The sequence below is a fragment of the Hydra vulgaris genome, chromosome 13 (assembly GCF_038396675.1).
Source record: "Hydra vulgaris chromosome 13, alternate assembly HydraT2T_AEP".
Classification (NCBI taxonomy): Eukaryota; Metazoa; Cnidaria; class Hydrozoa; order Anthoathecata; family Hydridae; genus Hydra; species Hydra vulgaris.
The window spans coordinates 24,570,001-24,582,803 of record NC_088932.1 but is presented as its reverse complement, the minus strand read 5'-3'; the positions used below and the strand labels follow the sequence as shown (position 1 = coordinate 24,582,803).

At 27.4% G+C, this 12,803-nt stretch overlaps 1 protein-coding gene across 1 annotated transcript in view; it reads right to left on the bottom strand.

Moving 5' to 3' along the window:
• The window catches only part of LOC100215576 (large subunit GTPase 1 homolog), a 28,682-nt gene that overhangs the window by 15,572 nt on the left and 307 nt on the right, over positions 1-12,803 (bottom strand). The window contains exons 2-10 of the mRNA XM_065816480.1: positions 12,757-12,803; positions 9,944-10,064; positions 9,602-9,688; positions 9,374-9,460; positions 8,386-8,446; positions 6,571-6,653; positions 6,232-6,319; positions 700-951; positions 259-360 (exon numbers count right to left, since the gene is read on the bottom strand). The exon at positions 12,757-12,803 is cut by the window's right edge and continues 80 nt beyond it. Of these exons, the coding sequence (XP_065672552.1) occupies positions 259-360; positions 700-951; positions 6,232-6,319; positions 6,571-6,653; positions 8,386-8,446; positions 9,374-9,460; positions 9,602-9,688; positions 9,944-10,064; positions 12,757-12,803 (928 nt within the window). The remainder of the gene's footprint in view (positions 1-258; positions 361-699; positions 952-6,231; positions 6,320-6,570; positions 6,654-8,385; positions 8,447-9,373; positions 9,461-9,601; positions 9,689-9,943; positions 10,065-12,756) is intronic.

The following is a 12,803-nucleotide window of genomic DNA, read 5'->3' as shown; positions in this document are numbered from 1 at the left end:
TTCCGCTTTAAAAACTGACAACATGATACTTTTTAGTTGTGAATGACATACAAGGTGTACATACACCAACTGAGTGTTTTGGCTTGGCCAGGCAGTTTATTAGTTTAAAAAATGATCTATTTAAAGTTTTTATACTTTTTTTTAATTTTTTAAGATAAATAAAAAAGTAATGCTTTGGTGTTAATTAAGATGATCACTAACTTGATATGATTTATTTGGTACTCATCAACAAAAGCAAATTAAACCCGTTTTATTTACTTGAAAGTGTTTTGTTTTCCCTGGTGTGGCTGAAACAGCTGTCTTTTTTTCCCGGAGTAATGCATTTATTGTTGAACTTTTACCAACGTTTGGATAACCAACCTAAAAAATAAAGTTATAAACTTATAAAAACTATATTTATGTATTTTTTAAATATAAGAAATCACAAAAGGTTAACTTTGTTATTATTAAATGATGACGATGACAATGATGATGATGATGATAATGATGATGTTGATGATGACGTTGATGATGATGATGATGACGTCGATGATGATGATGACGTCGATGATAATGATGATGATGATGATGATGATGATGATGATGATGATGATGATGATGATGATGATGATGATGATGATGATGATGATGATGATGATGATGATGACAATGATGAAGATTTGAACCACAAAAACTTTCAGTATAGTGAATAACACTTACCAAACCAATGGTAATATAACTATCATGACTTGAGTGCAGACCTGTAACAACTTTTTCAAAAGTCTTAAAATAAGAGATCAGTTGACTTGTTCGAAATAAGTCTTCAGAATCTTCTAAAATATTACTTCTGTAGCAAAAAGTGTTGAAATCTTTTTTGTCAATATCATCCATTTTTGAATTGTTATTTTCAAAAATTAATTCAGAGGATGAAGGTTTTTCATTATAGTCTTCAGGTAAATCATCTGTATTGGTCTAAAAATTAAAAAACTTCAATAAGTTAAAACAATATTTTTCATAAATAAAGTTACAACAATACTTTTCATAACAAAAGTTTTAAAAATACTTTTCATAACTAAATTTACAACAAAAAAACAATTTTTATAACAAAAGTTATAACAATACTTTTCATAACAAAAAGTTTTTAAAAAAGTTTCACCACTAGAGTTACAATATCATTTTTCATAACAAAAGTTACAACTATATTTCTCATAACTAAATATTAATTATGAAATAAAACTGTAAAAAACAAAACAAAATATTAAATAAAAATTGCCTAAATTTTGAAATGCACAACACCACATATTTACATATTGAGCGAAATTGATAACTTTTTGACCCAAAAAGAAGCCCATAAATTTTTATGAATGGTAATGTACTTGATGAGTCATCTACCCTTTATCTAGAAGATAAAGGGTAGATGACTCATCAAGTAAGTTACCATTCATAAATATAAGAAGATCTAAATTATTGTGATAACGATTGGCTGAAAATAATTGAGTTTTATCTGAATTAAAGTTCACCAGCCACAGAGACCCCCATGCTGTAGCAGAAGTGAGATTCTTATCAAGCTCAAAAGCCCCTTTCAAGTAATTAGAGAGTGTTGGCTTCTTATCATGACAAGAATAAATGGTAGTATCATCAGCGAACAATGCTACCTTAGATGTGAGAATATCTAGAAGATTGTTAATGTAAATTAAAAAGAGTATAGGACCAAGCCTTGAACCTTGAGGAACCCCTGAAGTTACAGAATAAGAAAAAAAGTGCCTTACATCAAGGACAACTTTTATATTACAATTGGAAAGGAAGGATTCAATAATCTTGAAGATGTAACTAGATACACTATAAGAAGAAAGCTTATGGAGAAGATCAGCATGCCAAACTTTATCAAAAGCTTTAAATGGCCTTAGAGCGATGGCCTTAACCTCTTCACCTTTATCTAATGCAATATAAAACCTATCAGTTATTACTGTTAGAAAATCAGCTGTAGAATGAGAAGATCGAAATCCATATTGATGATCAGAAAATAAGTTATTAGATTCAAGATGAGAGATTAAGTGTTTGTTAAATAAAGATTCAAAAACCTTGCTTTCGATAGAAAGAAGACTGATGGGATGGTAGTTAGACAAATTAGATCGCTCTCCAGAATTTTTGAAAATAGGAATAACAGATGCCACTTTCCAGCAGGCTGGAAAACAAGACTCTGATAAGCACTTGTTGAATAGTTTTGAAAGTATAGATGACAGCTCCAGAGAACACTTCTGCAAGACTATAACAGGTATGTTGTCCGGGCTACAAGCTGTAGAAGAGTCTAAGCAGGAAATCACTTTAGATTCAGAAGCTGGAGTGATACGAATGTCAAGCAATGGATCAATCTGTTTGACGGCTAAATCAGGTAGAATGCAAGTGAAATCAAGAGATGATACTGATGAAAAGTTTTTTGCAAACGATTCAGCTTTGTCTTTAGGAGAGGTGACAAAGTCTGAACCATACAAGAGAGGTGGAATTACAGATTTGCCCTTATTATTGATACTATTAAAGATTCTCCAGAAGTCATGAGAGCCTAATTTTTGTGATAAAATACAAGATTTCATGACCTGAGAATAGCGGGCTTTGGCATTAGACAAAACCTTTTTACGATGGTTTCTAGCAGTAATAAACAGACGTCTGTTTTCTGGAGAATTGTTTTGCTGATAGATATGAAAGTAATGGTTTCGATTGGAAATTGCAGCAGCACAATGTGAGACCATGGAGAAGAGTGAGGCTCGACCTGGAATTGTCGATTGGGAATAAAAGATTACATGCCAGCTTGAATCCATGGAGGTGTATGTAAGAGGCACATTTGTCAAAAGGAAGACGAAAGATTTCTACCCAAGGGTTATCACAAAGAAAATCACGGAAAGAGTCCCAGTCAGCTGTAAGGTAGTTGTAAGAGGTACAATGATAGGGGGATTCAGATGATGAAGAAGAATGAGATAACAGTTTTAGAGAGATCAAACCGTGATCAGAAGCACCTCAAGATAAATGTGGAGAAACTGAGCACTGACTAGGATCAGAAACAAGATATAAGTCCAGTAGAGAAGGTAAATGGTTCGGGTTGTCTGGGAAGCGAGTTGGAAAGTTGACTATTTGAGTTAGGGATTGAGCAAGGCAAAAGTTGTAGGCTTATATACCTGCAGAGTGATTGACACCAGAGCCAAGCCATTCAGTCTGATGAGCATTAAAGTCACCGACAACAAGAATATAGGCTGATGGATAAAGAGAGAGGGCTTGATCAATTTGATCAGAAATAACATCAAAAAGAGTGCAGTCTTGAGATGAAGGAGAGCGATATAGAACAAAGAGAAAGGCGATAGAGTGAAGTGGTGCTAAACTAAAGTACATAAAAGAATAGTCTGTGGATTCGAACCTAGTTTCCTGACAAATGGGTGAATTCTCATGAATGTAAATGCCCAGGCCAAGCATGTGACTATTGGAGTCTTTACCAAAAAATTATTTTAAAGAAAGTGCTTCAAAATTACTTAAAAAAAGTGCTTTACCAAAAAAATTACTTTTTAAAAATAAAAAATTGTTTTCATATAATTTTTATCATGTGCTTTTTAACTAACTTGATCTTTTCATAAAACCTAAATGAGCTTTTATTCTTTAGTCAGCAAGAAAATGTCTGTGGTTTTCATGTGTAAATCAATAACTTTTTTGTATAACAAAAATAAATCTTCAGAAATAGCATCAGCATCAAAATAGCTGATGGTCTTTTCGATACCTTCCTCAATTACGCTATATCTCAGTTAAGTCAAAAGTCAAGTGATTTAAGTAAGAATTGCATCACTGTCAAAATAATAGTCTTTTCCGGGCATGATGATGGTAGTTGCTGTTCAAGGAGGAATACTCAACTCAGTTTTATTTATTAGTTCTGGCTTCTAAGTAACAGCTTTTTTCCATTATCTTTCATTTAAAGAAAAATTTGTTAATTTTGGACGGCACACTCTTAAATCACTCAACATTCTACTAAATCCTCTTCCTTTATTAAACATTGGACTAAAAAAAGTATGAAGCCAATCTAAATGCGTCACCAGAGAGCACTGTACTTTCATCATGAGCCATAACTATTTGTGCAGTTTGGATGTCAGAAACTATAAACAAATGCTATAAACATTTCCAGAAGTTGCTGTTTTCAAAAACATCTGAGAGTTTTTATGTTGTTGATAAAGCAGTGGCAGATTCAGCGTAGGATATTGGGAAAGGGGGGTAACAACAAACCATTATTTACATAGCTGCTTTACAAATTTGCCTGCATTTATGGCAGGAAACAAAACGGAGACATTTTGTTTTATGAAAATACCTCATATAACCATTATGTATCCAGTCAATGCATTTTTAACATAGTTTGGTGTATTAAAGCAACGGTGACTGTACAGTGACAGATGCTCATAAAACTACAATGCAAACGGTACACCTTTTTTTTTATAAGAAATAATAAATTAACTGATTTCAACATTGTGAAGCAATTTAGACATGTTTTTATGTGTTAAAAATGTTTTCGGCAAAAACTCAATGGCAACACCACCCCACTTGAAACCTACTCACCGGCCCTACTTTCAAAGATGTGTAGGCATCAATATCTCCAACAATGACAATTGAACTACAAACGAAAGACATATATCCATTCTTTATAGAGAAATAGATGACATCATTTTATCCTAACTTGTCTATACTCTAAAAAGATTATCAAAAACTATCTGTGATCAACAATGACAAAACAATATCTTTTTAGATTGACAATAATTTTAAGCGAATGTGAACTTGCTGAGAGCATTGACTTTGAATTATTAATAACTCATTTTGCTTCAACCAAGCAGGCACAGATGTGCATAAGTTGTCTATACAAAGCCTTATAGACGTAACAAGTCTGTATGATACTCTTAGGATATCCAATGAATGTTCTGTACCTGCTGGAAATAAAATCTGCAGAAAAAAATTTGTATAAACTAGCAGAAAAGTAAGCTTCTTTTTTAATGCTTATTTTCAGTAATATGTATAGTGTAAACATATTTTTAAACAAGCAAACCATTGCAATAAAATTAAATGTTTTTTTTCTTTTTTTTTCAACAATAATTGTTAACCAAAGTAACTTAGCAAACTCAAACTTTGTTTTGTGTCTTAGACGTACTTAATAGTTATAATAAAAGGCACATAAAAGCATCAATAAAATATACTTATAACAATAGCGGTTCTCGAAAAAAAATGTTTCTAGGGGTTAATATTCTACCCCGAATCCCTGTCACCCCATACTCATTCTTCTGCCCCTCCCCCCATGGTGCTAAACCTCAATCCACCATTGCGGCAAAATAATCAACCAATGTTTTTCTATAAGTTACAACTTCTTCTCTTTCGTTTCCATTAACAAATAGGTGAGTTTTTTATTCAATTAAAAGTTTTGAAAATGAAAATTACTTTTTCATGTATTTTTTCTAAAAATGTATAAAAATAAAAAAATTATTTTTTGGTAAGGCAATACCAAAAAATTCTTTATTTAATTCTCATAGAACTAAAAGAATACAAAAAAATTTCAATAAATTTAATCATAGTTTTTTTATAAATTCATTTTTACAATTTTTTTGACCATAAAGTAAAAACTAAAATTTTTTATATAAAAACTGCTGAGTAAATATCGCTGGCATAATTGCCAACATTTCAAGGCTACATTGGAATTTTTCTTAAATTACTTTTGATCCCTGATAGATTCAAGGTGATCCATTGCCCAAAAATGACTTGTCCTTTTTTTTTTACTTTAATTTTTAATCTTTATATTTTTCAAAAAATGCACTAAACAAAAAATATTATAATGCAAAAGAACAAAAAGAAAAAAAAATTAATTTTTTTTTTTAATTTTCAAGGGCTCCTTTTTGAGTCTTTTATAAATCAAACCACGTGTTTGAAAATATTTTTTACTAACAGATTCAGAACAACCACATTTTAATTAATTAAAAAAAACAAAAAATTAACAATTATGCTCAACATTTATGATGTTGTGCACTCTACCTAGTAAAAATTAAAAGCTATTTTTATATGTTATTTTTAATATAATTTTTATTTATAAGTTTTATTATTTTTAATATCATTGTTGTTATTATTATTATTATTGACTTTAAAAAATGATGTCCTTTGAAAAAAATCTTTTTATCTGAAAATAATAATATTATTTCTAATATTAAAACAATTTAAGCAGAAAAAGTTTTAGTTTAAATACCATACCTTTGTAACTTTTAGCTCTATTTCTTCAAGGGCCGACCAAAATATGACTTTTGTATTAATAATTTTGAAGTAATTTAACCAATAACTCCTACAGTATTTGCAATAAATTTTGTTGAAGACAAAAATTGGAAAATCAGTTGAGTTAAAAATAATGACAACAAAACTAGGTATGAATTATTGATGTTATTGATTAATTGATTAATTTTGATATCAAAATGTTATTGATTAATTGATTAATTTTGATATCAAAATAAAAATATTAACATCAAAATACTTTAAAAAACTTAATACCAAGTTGGCATTGAAATCTGAATTAAGTATAAATTACTAAAAAATTACCTCTGTTTTTTAGTTAAATAATCAGCCTTATTGACAAGGATAATAAACTTTTTTGATGGATTTACTTCTTTTACATAGGTTTCCTAACATAAGGCATAACATAAGGCATTAGATTTTTAATAAAATAAAAATAAAACAATAACATCATGACATTAACCATATAACATAACTACATTGGACCAATATATAATTTTTAAGCAAAACAACCACATATCGAAAATTGTACCCATTATTTCTCGAAAAAAAATAAATTAATATGAATTTAAAATCTCAAATTTCAATGTAAAACTTTAAATTTCAAAAAATTTTGTTCACAGTGTTTTAAGGATGGAAAAAATTGAATTCAATAATTCCAAACAAGTTTCGTTGTTTTGTTTATAAATATGCTTTCAAGAATATTAAAAAATCAAAGATTTGAAAAAAATTATTAAATAACTATTGAAATTTAAATAGTAATTAAAATTTTTATCATTCTTATAAATTAATGTTATGAGTAATAAAATAATGAAGTAAAAAGAAATGAAGCAATGAAGTAAAAAGAAATGAAGCAATGAAGTAAAGAGAAATGAAACAATGAAGTAAAAAGAAAAAGGAAGCAATGAAGTAAAAAGAAAATGAAGCAATGAAGTAAAAAAAAAATGAAGCAATAAAGTAAAAAGAAATAAAGCAATGAAGTAAAAAGAAATGAAGCAATGAAGTAAAAAGAAAAGGAAGCAATGAAGTAAAAAGAAATGAAGCAATGAAGTAAAAAGAAATGAAGCAATGAAGTAAAAAGAAATGAAGCAATGAAGTAAAAAGAAAATGAAGCAATGAAGTAAAAGGAAATGAAGTAAAAAGAAAATGAAGCAATGAAGTAAAAAGAAAATAAAGCAATGGAGTAAGAAGAAAATGAAGCAATGAAGTAAAAAGAAAATGAAGCAATGGAGTAAAAAGAAATGAAGCAATGAAGTAAAAAGAAAATGAAGCAATGGAGTAAAAAGAAAATGAAGCAACGAAGTAAAAAGAAAATGAAGCAATAAAGTAAGAAGAAAAGGAAGCAATGAAGTAAAAGAAATTGAAGCAATGAAGTAAAAAGAAAATGAAGCAATGGAGTAAAAAGAAAATGAAGCAATAAAGTAAGAAGAAAATGAAGCAATGAAGTAAAAAGAAATGAAGCAATGAAGTAAAAAGAAATGAAGCAATGAAATAAAAAGAAAATGAAGCAATGGAGTAAAAAGAAAATGAAGCAATAAAGTAAAAAGAAATGAAGCAATGAAGTAAAAAGAAAAAAAAAAGTAGTAATGAAGTTGAAAAGAATGAAAAAAAGGTAAGGAGAGTGGTGGTGGGCAAAGAGTAGTGAATATAGAATGGTGATGGGTGATTATACATTTTGATGAAGGGTAGGAGTGGCAAAGAGAATAAAGTAAAAGACAAAATCTTTATCTAAATGCCTACATAATATTAATAAGAAAAAAAATGCAATTCAATTTTCATAATGAACTTTTAAATATGACATTAAACAATATAATATGATGAGAGAAACAAAACATTTAACAATAAAATATGATGAGAGAAACAAAACATTTAACAATATAATATGATGAGAGAAACAAAACATTTAACAATATAATATGATGAGAGAAACAAAACATTTAACAATATAATATGATGAGAGAAACAAAACATTTAACAATATAATATGATGAGAGAAACAAAACATTTAACAATATAATACGATGAGAGAAACAAAACATTTAACAATATAAGAGAAATAAAAATAAAAGAGAAATCAAAGCAATTATTTAATATAAGAAGCCAAAAAAAAATTATATATACCAAATCGTCAGTTTTATACAAAAGAGGATTTCTGGCATCCACTATTTGACATATAACATCACTGGAATAAAAAGTAAATATCAAATTTAAAATGATTTTTCACAGTTTTTAAAATTAAAAATTAAAACAAAAAAGTTTAGTTATAACTAAAATATATTTTTAGTTTTACAATTTGAAATTTAAAACATTTACAAATGTGAAAAAATACTTCTATTAAATACAACTCTAATATTTTAAGGGACTGTCCTAAAATATTTTAAAACTTTGAAAATTTTAAAGTTGAAAAAATTTTAGTGCACACTTTTAACATATAAGAATAATGGTCAACTATATACTTTAGGTCATGGTAGCTTCGGTAGGTAACAGGTACCAAAGGTATTTAAAATACCTAATAAAATTTATCAAGTTATAAAGCATAATCTTCTCATAACTTTTGCTATAAATAAACTGATTTTATATATAACATTATTATTTATAATTTTCAAATTAAAAATATAATTTTCAAATTAATAAACAATAAAAAAAAGCTTGAGAAAAAAAAAATAAACAAACTTGTAAACAATGGTTTCGGAATCTATGAACTTTATTCTTAAATTTCAGGTTTATATTTGACATTTATGATAACTGATTGTTTAGTATTGGTTGTGTATTACAGTTTTAATTACATTTTTTATTTATACAGCTTGGTTTTTATCTTTTTGTCTGGCAATGGATGACCTGCTTTCTAATACTATTTCCAAAAAAAATTTGAAGAAAATTACACTTAATAACTTAAAGAAAAATTTTTGACAGTATTTTAAACATCTTTGGTACCTGTTACCTGCCTACTTGTGTTGAAAGCATGGGCTGACAATTTTTTTAATATAAAATAACGTAGGTCAGGTGGCTCCTAGATTAAGTCTGAGGTAACAATCAAATTGCAGCTTAAAGAATAAAAATTAGATAATAAACATTCAAAGAAATAAAGTTTACAGCAGTTTTTTATTACCTTCTCTCGATCACTCGCCATAATTGTCTCCATATGTCTAGATTTTTTTCATATGGCGTCAATAAGAGTCCCTTTTCTTCTTGCAAACTATAAACACATAGAAAAAACCCACATAAACACATCAAAATATAAACAAGATACACAAGCAGATAAACCACATTAACATAAATACACAATGTATAAATTAAATTTATAATGTTAAACTTATATTAAAACAAGAAAAATTACAGTGATAGACTTCTTCTCCAATTCAGGAATGTCTCCCTCTCCATTAGAGCCAATTGTTCTGGAGATGTTGTTTCATCCCAGTGAGGTCTAAAAACTTAAAGAATTTCTTTATATAGTTTTTTCTTTATAAGTTTTTTGAGAGTTTGTTGAAAAAAAGGAAGAAATATTTTCAATGTTAGTTTCATAAAATTTATAAAATAATCATTTTAAAAAATTTAAATTTTTTATTAAATTTTTTAAAAAATTTTAGTATCATTATTTTAAGTATTATTATTTTTAGAAAATTCAGTATTTTAATTCAATTTTATTTTCATGCTACTTAAATGATCATTATCAACGAACCTTCTTGGTATTGTAACAAACTTGCAGTTTTCTTCTTGCAATTTTTTGATTCTACATTTCTCTGAATCTCCCAGCACACCAGTTGCAGAACCAGTGCCAACAATTTTTACATTTAATTTCTCTAAACAACAGTTTTAAGTATATAGCTATATTTCATAAAGTTCAATATATTCACAAGTACATTATATAAGTTGGCTGGAGGGTGGTGCAAGCAGTGCAGTAACACAAGGCCCTGCGATTCTGAAGGCCCTGATCTTTAAAAGGACCAATAAATCTGAAGGAAAGTGGTGCACCACCCACAGGCATAAAAACCCAGTTTTAGATAGTTACCTTTTCTGAGAGCGTATAGAGTACTTTCCTACAGAGTTTGGGAAACTTTATTAAAAGCCAACCTTAGAACCATTAGTGCATTAAAGTTTTATTTTTGTAGCCAAATTAAAAAAAAAACATAAAGAGTTGTGCAACCACTACCATAGTTAACCTTATTGAGATGAAAACCCATGAGTTGAGTCCAAAAGGTCTGGCATTGAAAATCCTTGGCAAAAAATAATGAAACAGAAGTTAAAATATATGTTTAAATATGTGCCTTTTAGATGAAAAAGATTTTTTGGGTGGTACAAGACACTTTAGTCTTTACCACTCTAATACACTTTAAAAAAATTAAATATACTACAAGTTTGTCTTTGAATTCTTTGTGGCATTTTCCTTCTTTGCTAACATTTTTTTTATTTCTTTAAAGTTGTTCATACCTCTAAGAAGCTCATAATGTTTACTGATTTAGTGATTAATAAGTTGCTCATATTGTTTGTTTTGAAAATTCAGTACTTTATTTGTTTTGTAATTTCTTTATTATGTGATAACTTTTTGTTTCTAACTTTTTATATTTTTTCTTAAAGTTTAACAAATTTTGATATTTTTGAAAACCTACTTTTTAATTGCGCAAATTCAGAAAGTATAAGGTGGTCTAGGGAGAGTTTAAAGCTGGAGATCCTAAAATTTTCTGATTACCACCTGAACATTAAATAGATTCAAAAATTGAATATTTTTTTTTATATACATTTAAGCGATGGTTTTCAAAAAAGGCAATAGCTAGATGCTATTTCCATCATTCCTAAGAGGAGTTTTTTTTATCATTACATATCTTAGTCTAATTATATTTATAAACCTCATTTCTAGATAGTTAATTAATATCTTATTTCAAAATCAAGAGGATCAAATGATGGTTTTATTATAGAGGAGTTTTCTATTCTTTGCCTGAAAAATCAAATTCTACAATATAAGCACTTTTTAAAACATTACTCTACATTTATTTTACTTGCAAAATTTCGCTGTTATTGGTTAACAGCGAAATTTCAAATATGAATGCTATCTAAGCTAGGTTAAAACGATTTTATTATATCAATAAAAAATTTTTTGTGAAGACTTGGAGTTATTTATTTTCAATTATTATTGTCAAAAAATTTTAAAAAAATTTAAGGTGTAAAACTAACACTAAAAACTAAGGTGTAAAACTAACACTAAAATCAAATTAATAAACTAAATTATATTACTTTATTATTAATAGTCTAAAATTTTTAATTTTAAAACGTTTGCTAATAAAACTATTTATATTAGAAGCTCAATTCCAAATATTTTTTATTAAAATATTTGTTATATTTTTAGATATTGGAAATATTTTTAAAAATTTTGTCAAACTTTGCAATATCCGAAAATACTTCTTCAAATACGTCTTCAAATACTTCTTCAATACGTCTTCAAAGTTTCACTTAATTTAAAACTGTGATTTTGGTTTAGCCGAATTTACTTAGATTTGTAAGATTGCAAAGGTATTACAATAAGATAAAACAAGACAATAAATTAAAGACAACAAAAGTAATAAAGCACACCAGCACATAAATTAATTTATTTTACATGTAAGTTATGTTTTGTTTAAACAATATCTTAATTTATAAATTAAAAAAAAAAATTTAAATAATTACTATTTACAAAATTGAAATTGAAATAGAAATGTACTTTGAAAAAATACAAAACTTTTTTTAAGAACTTTTAAAAAATTTACTTTTTAAAACTGAAATTTCTCAAGCTGTCACTAATAGCCAGCAAATATTGGCCAAACATTTAAACATACAAACAAACATACATACAAACAAACATACATACAAACAAACATACATACAAACATACATACATACATACATACAAATAAACATACATACAAGCAAACATACATACAAACAAATATACATAAAAACAAACATACATACAAACAAACATACATACAAACAAACATACATACAAACAAACATACATACAAGCAAACATACAAACAAACAAATATACATACAAACAAACATACATACAAACAAACATACATTTAAAAAAACATACATACAAACAAACATACATTTAAACAAAATTTGAAGATAATCATTTAATTTAACCCTTAAACTGTTTTGTTTTTCTCATTTTTCATTTTTATTTCCACCTAAAGTCATGAGTACCTCTTAATTTTGTTTTTAATTATAAAAAAAACTTTCATTTAGAATAGTACATAAGAATTACCAAAAAAACTATGAAAAAACAAGACTTACTTTTAAAAATAAAAACAAAATTCTAGGTAATTTTTTTTTTTTGTGACCTCTTAATTGCTAAAGCACAGTGTTTTCAATATAGCCTCATTTTCAATGTTTTTTATTATTTACTTTTAATCTACTTTATCTGTAAAAAATAACTATGGGATATAACTAGCTAGATAAAAAGTTTTTCATAGAACCTTTTTTAACATATTAAAAACATTCTAGAAAACTATTTACCTGCTTTGAACTCAACACCAGCCATTTCAGCAGTTTCAAGAAACTCT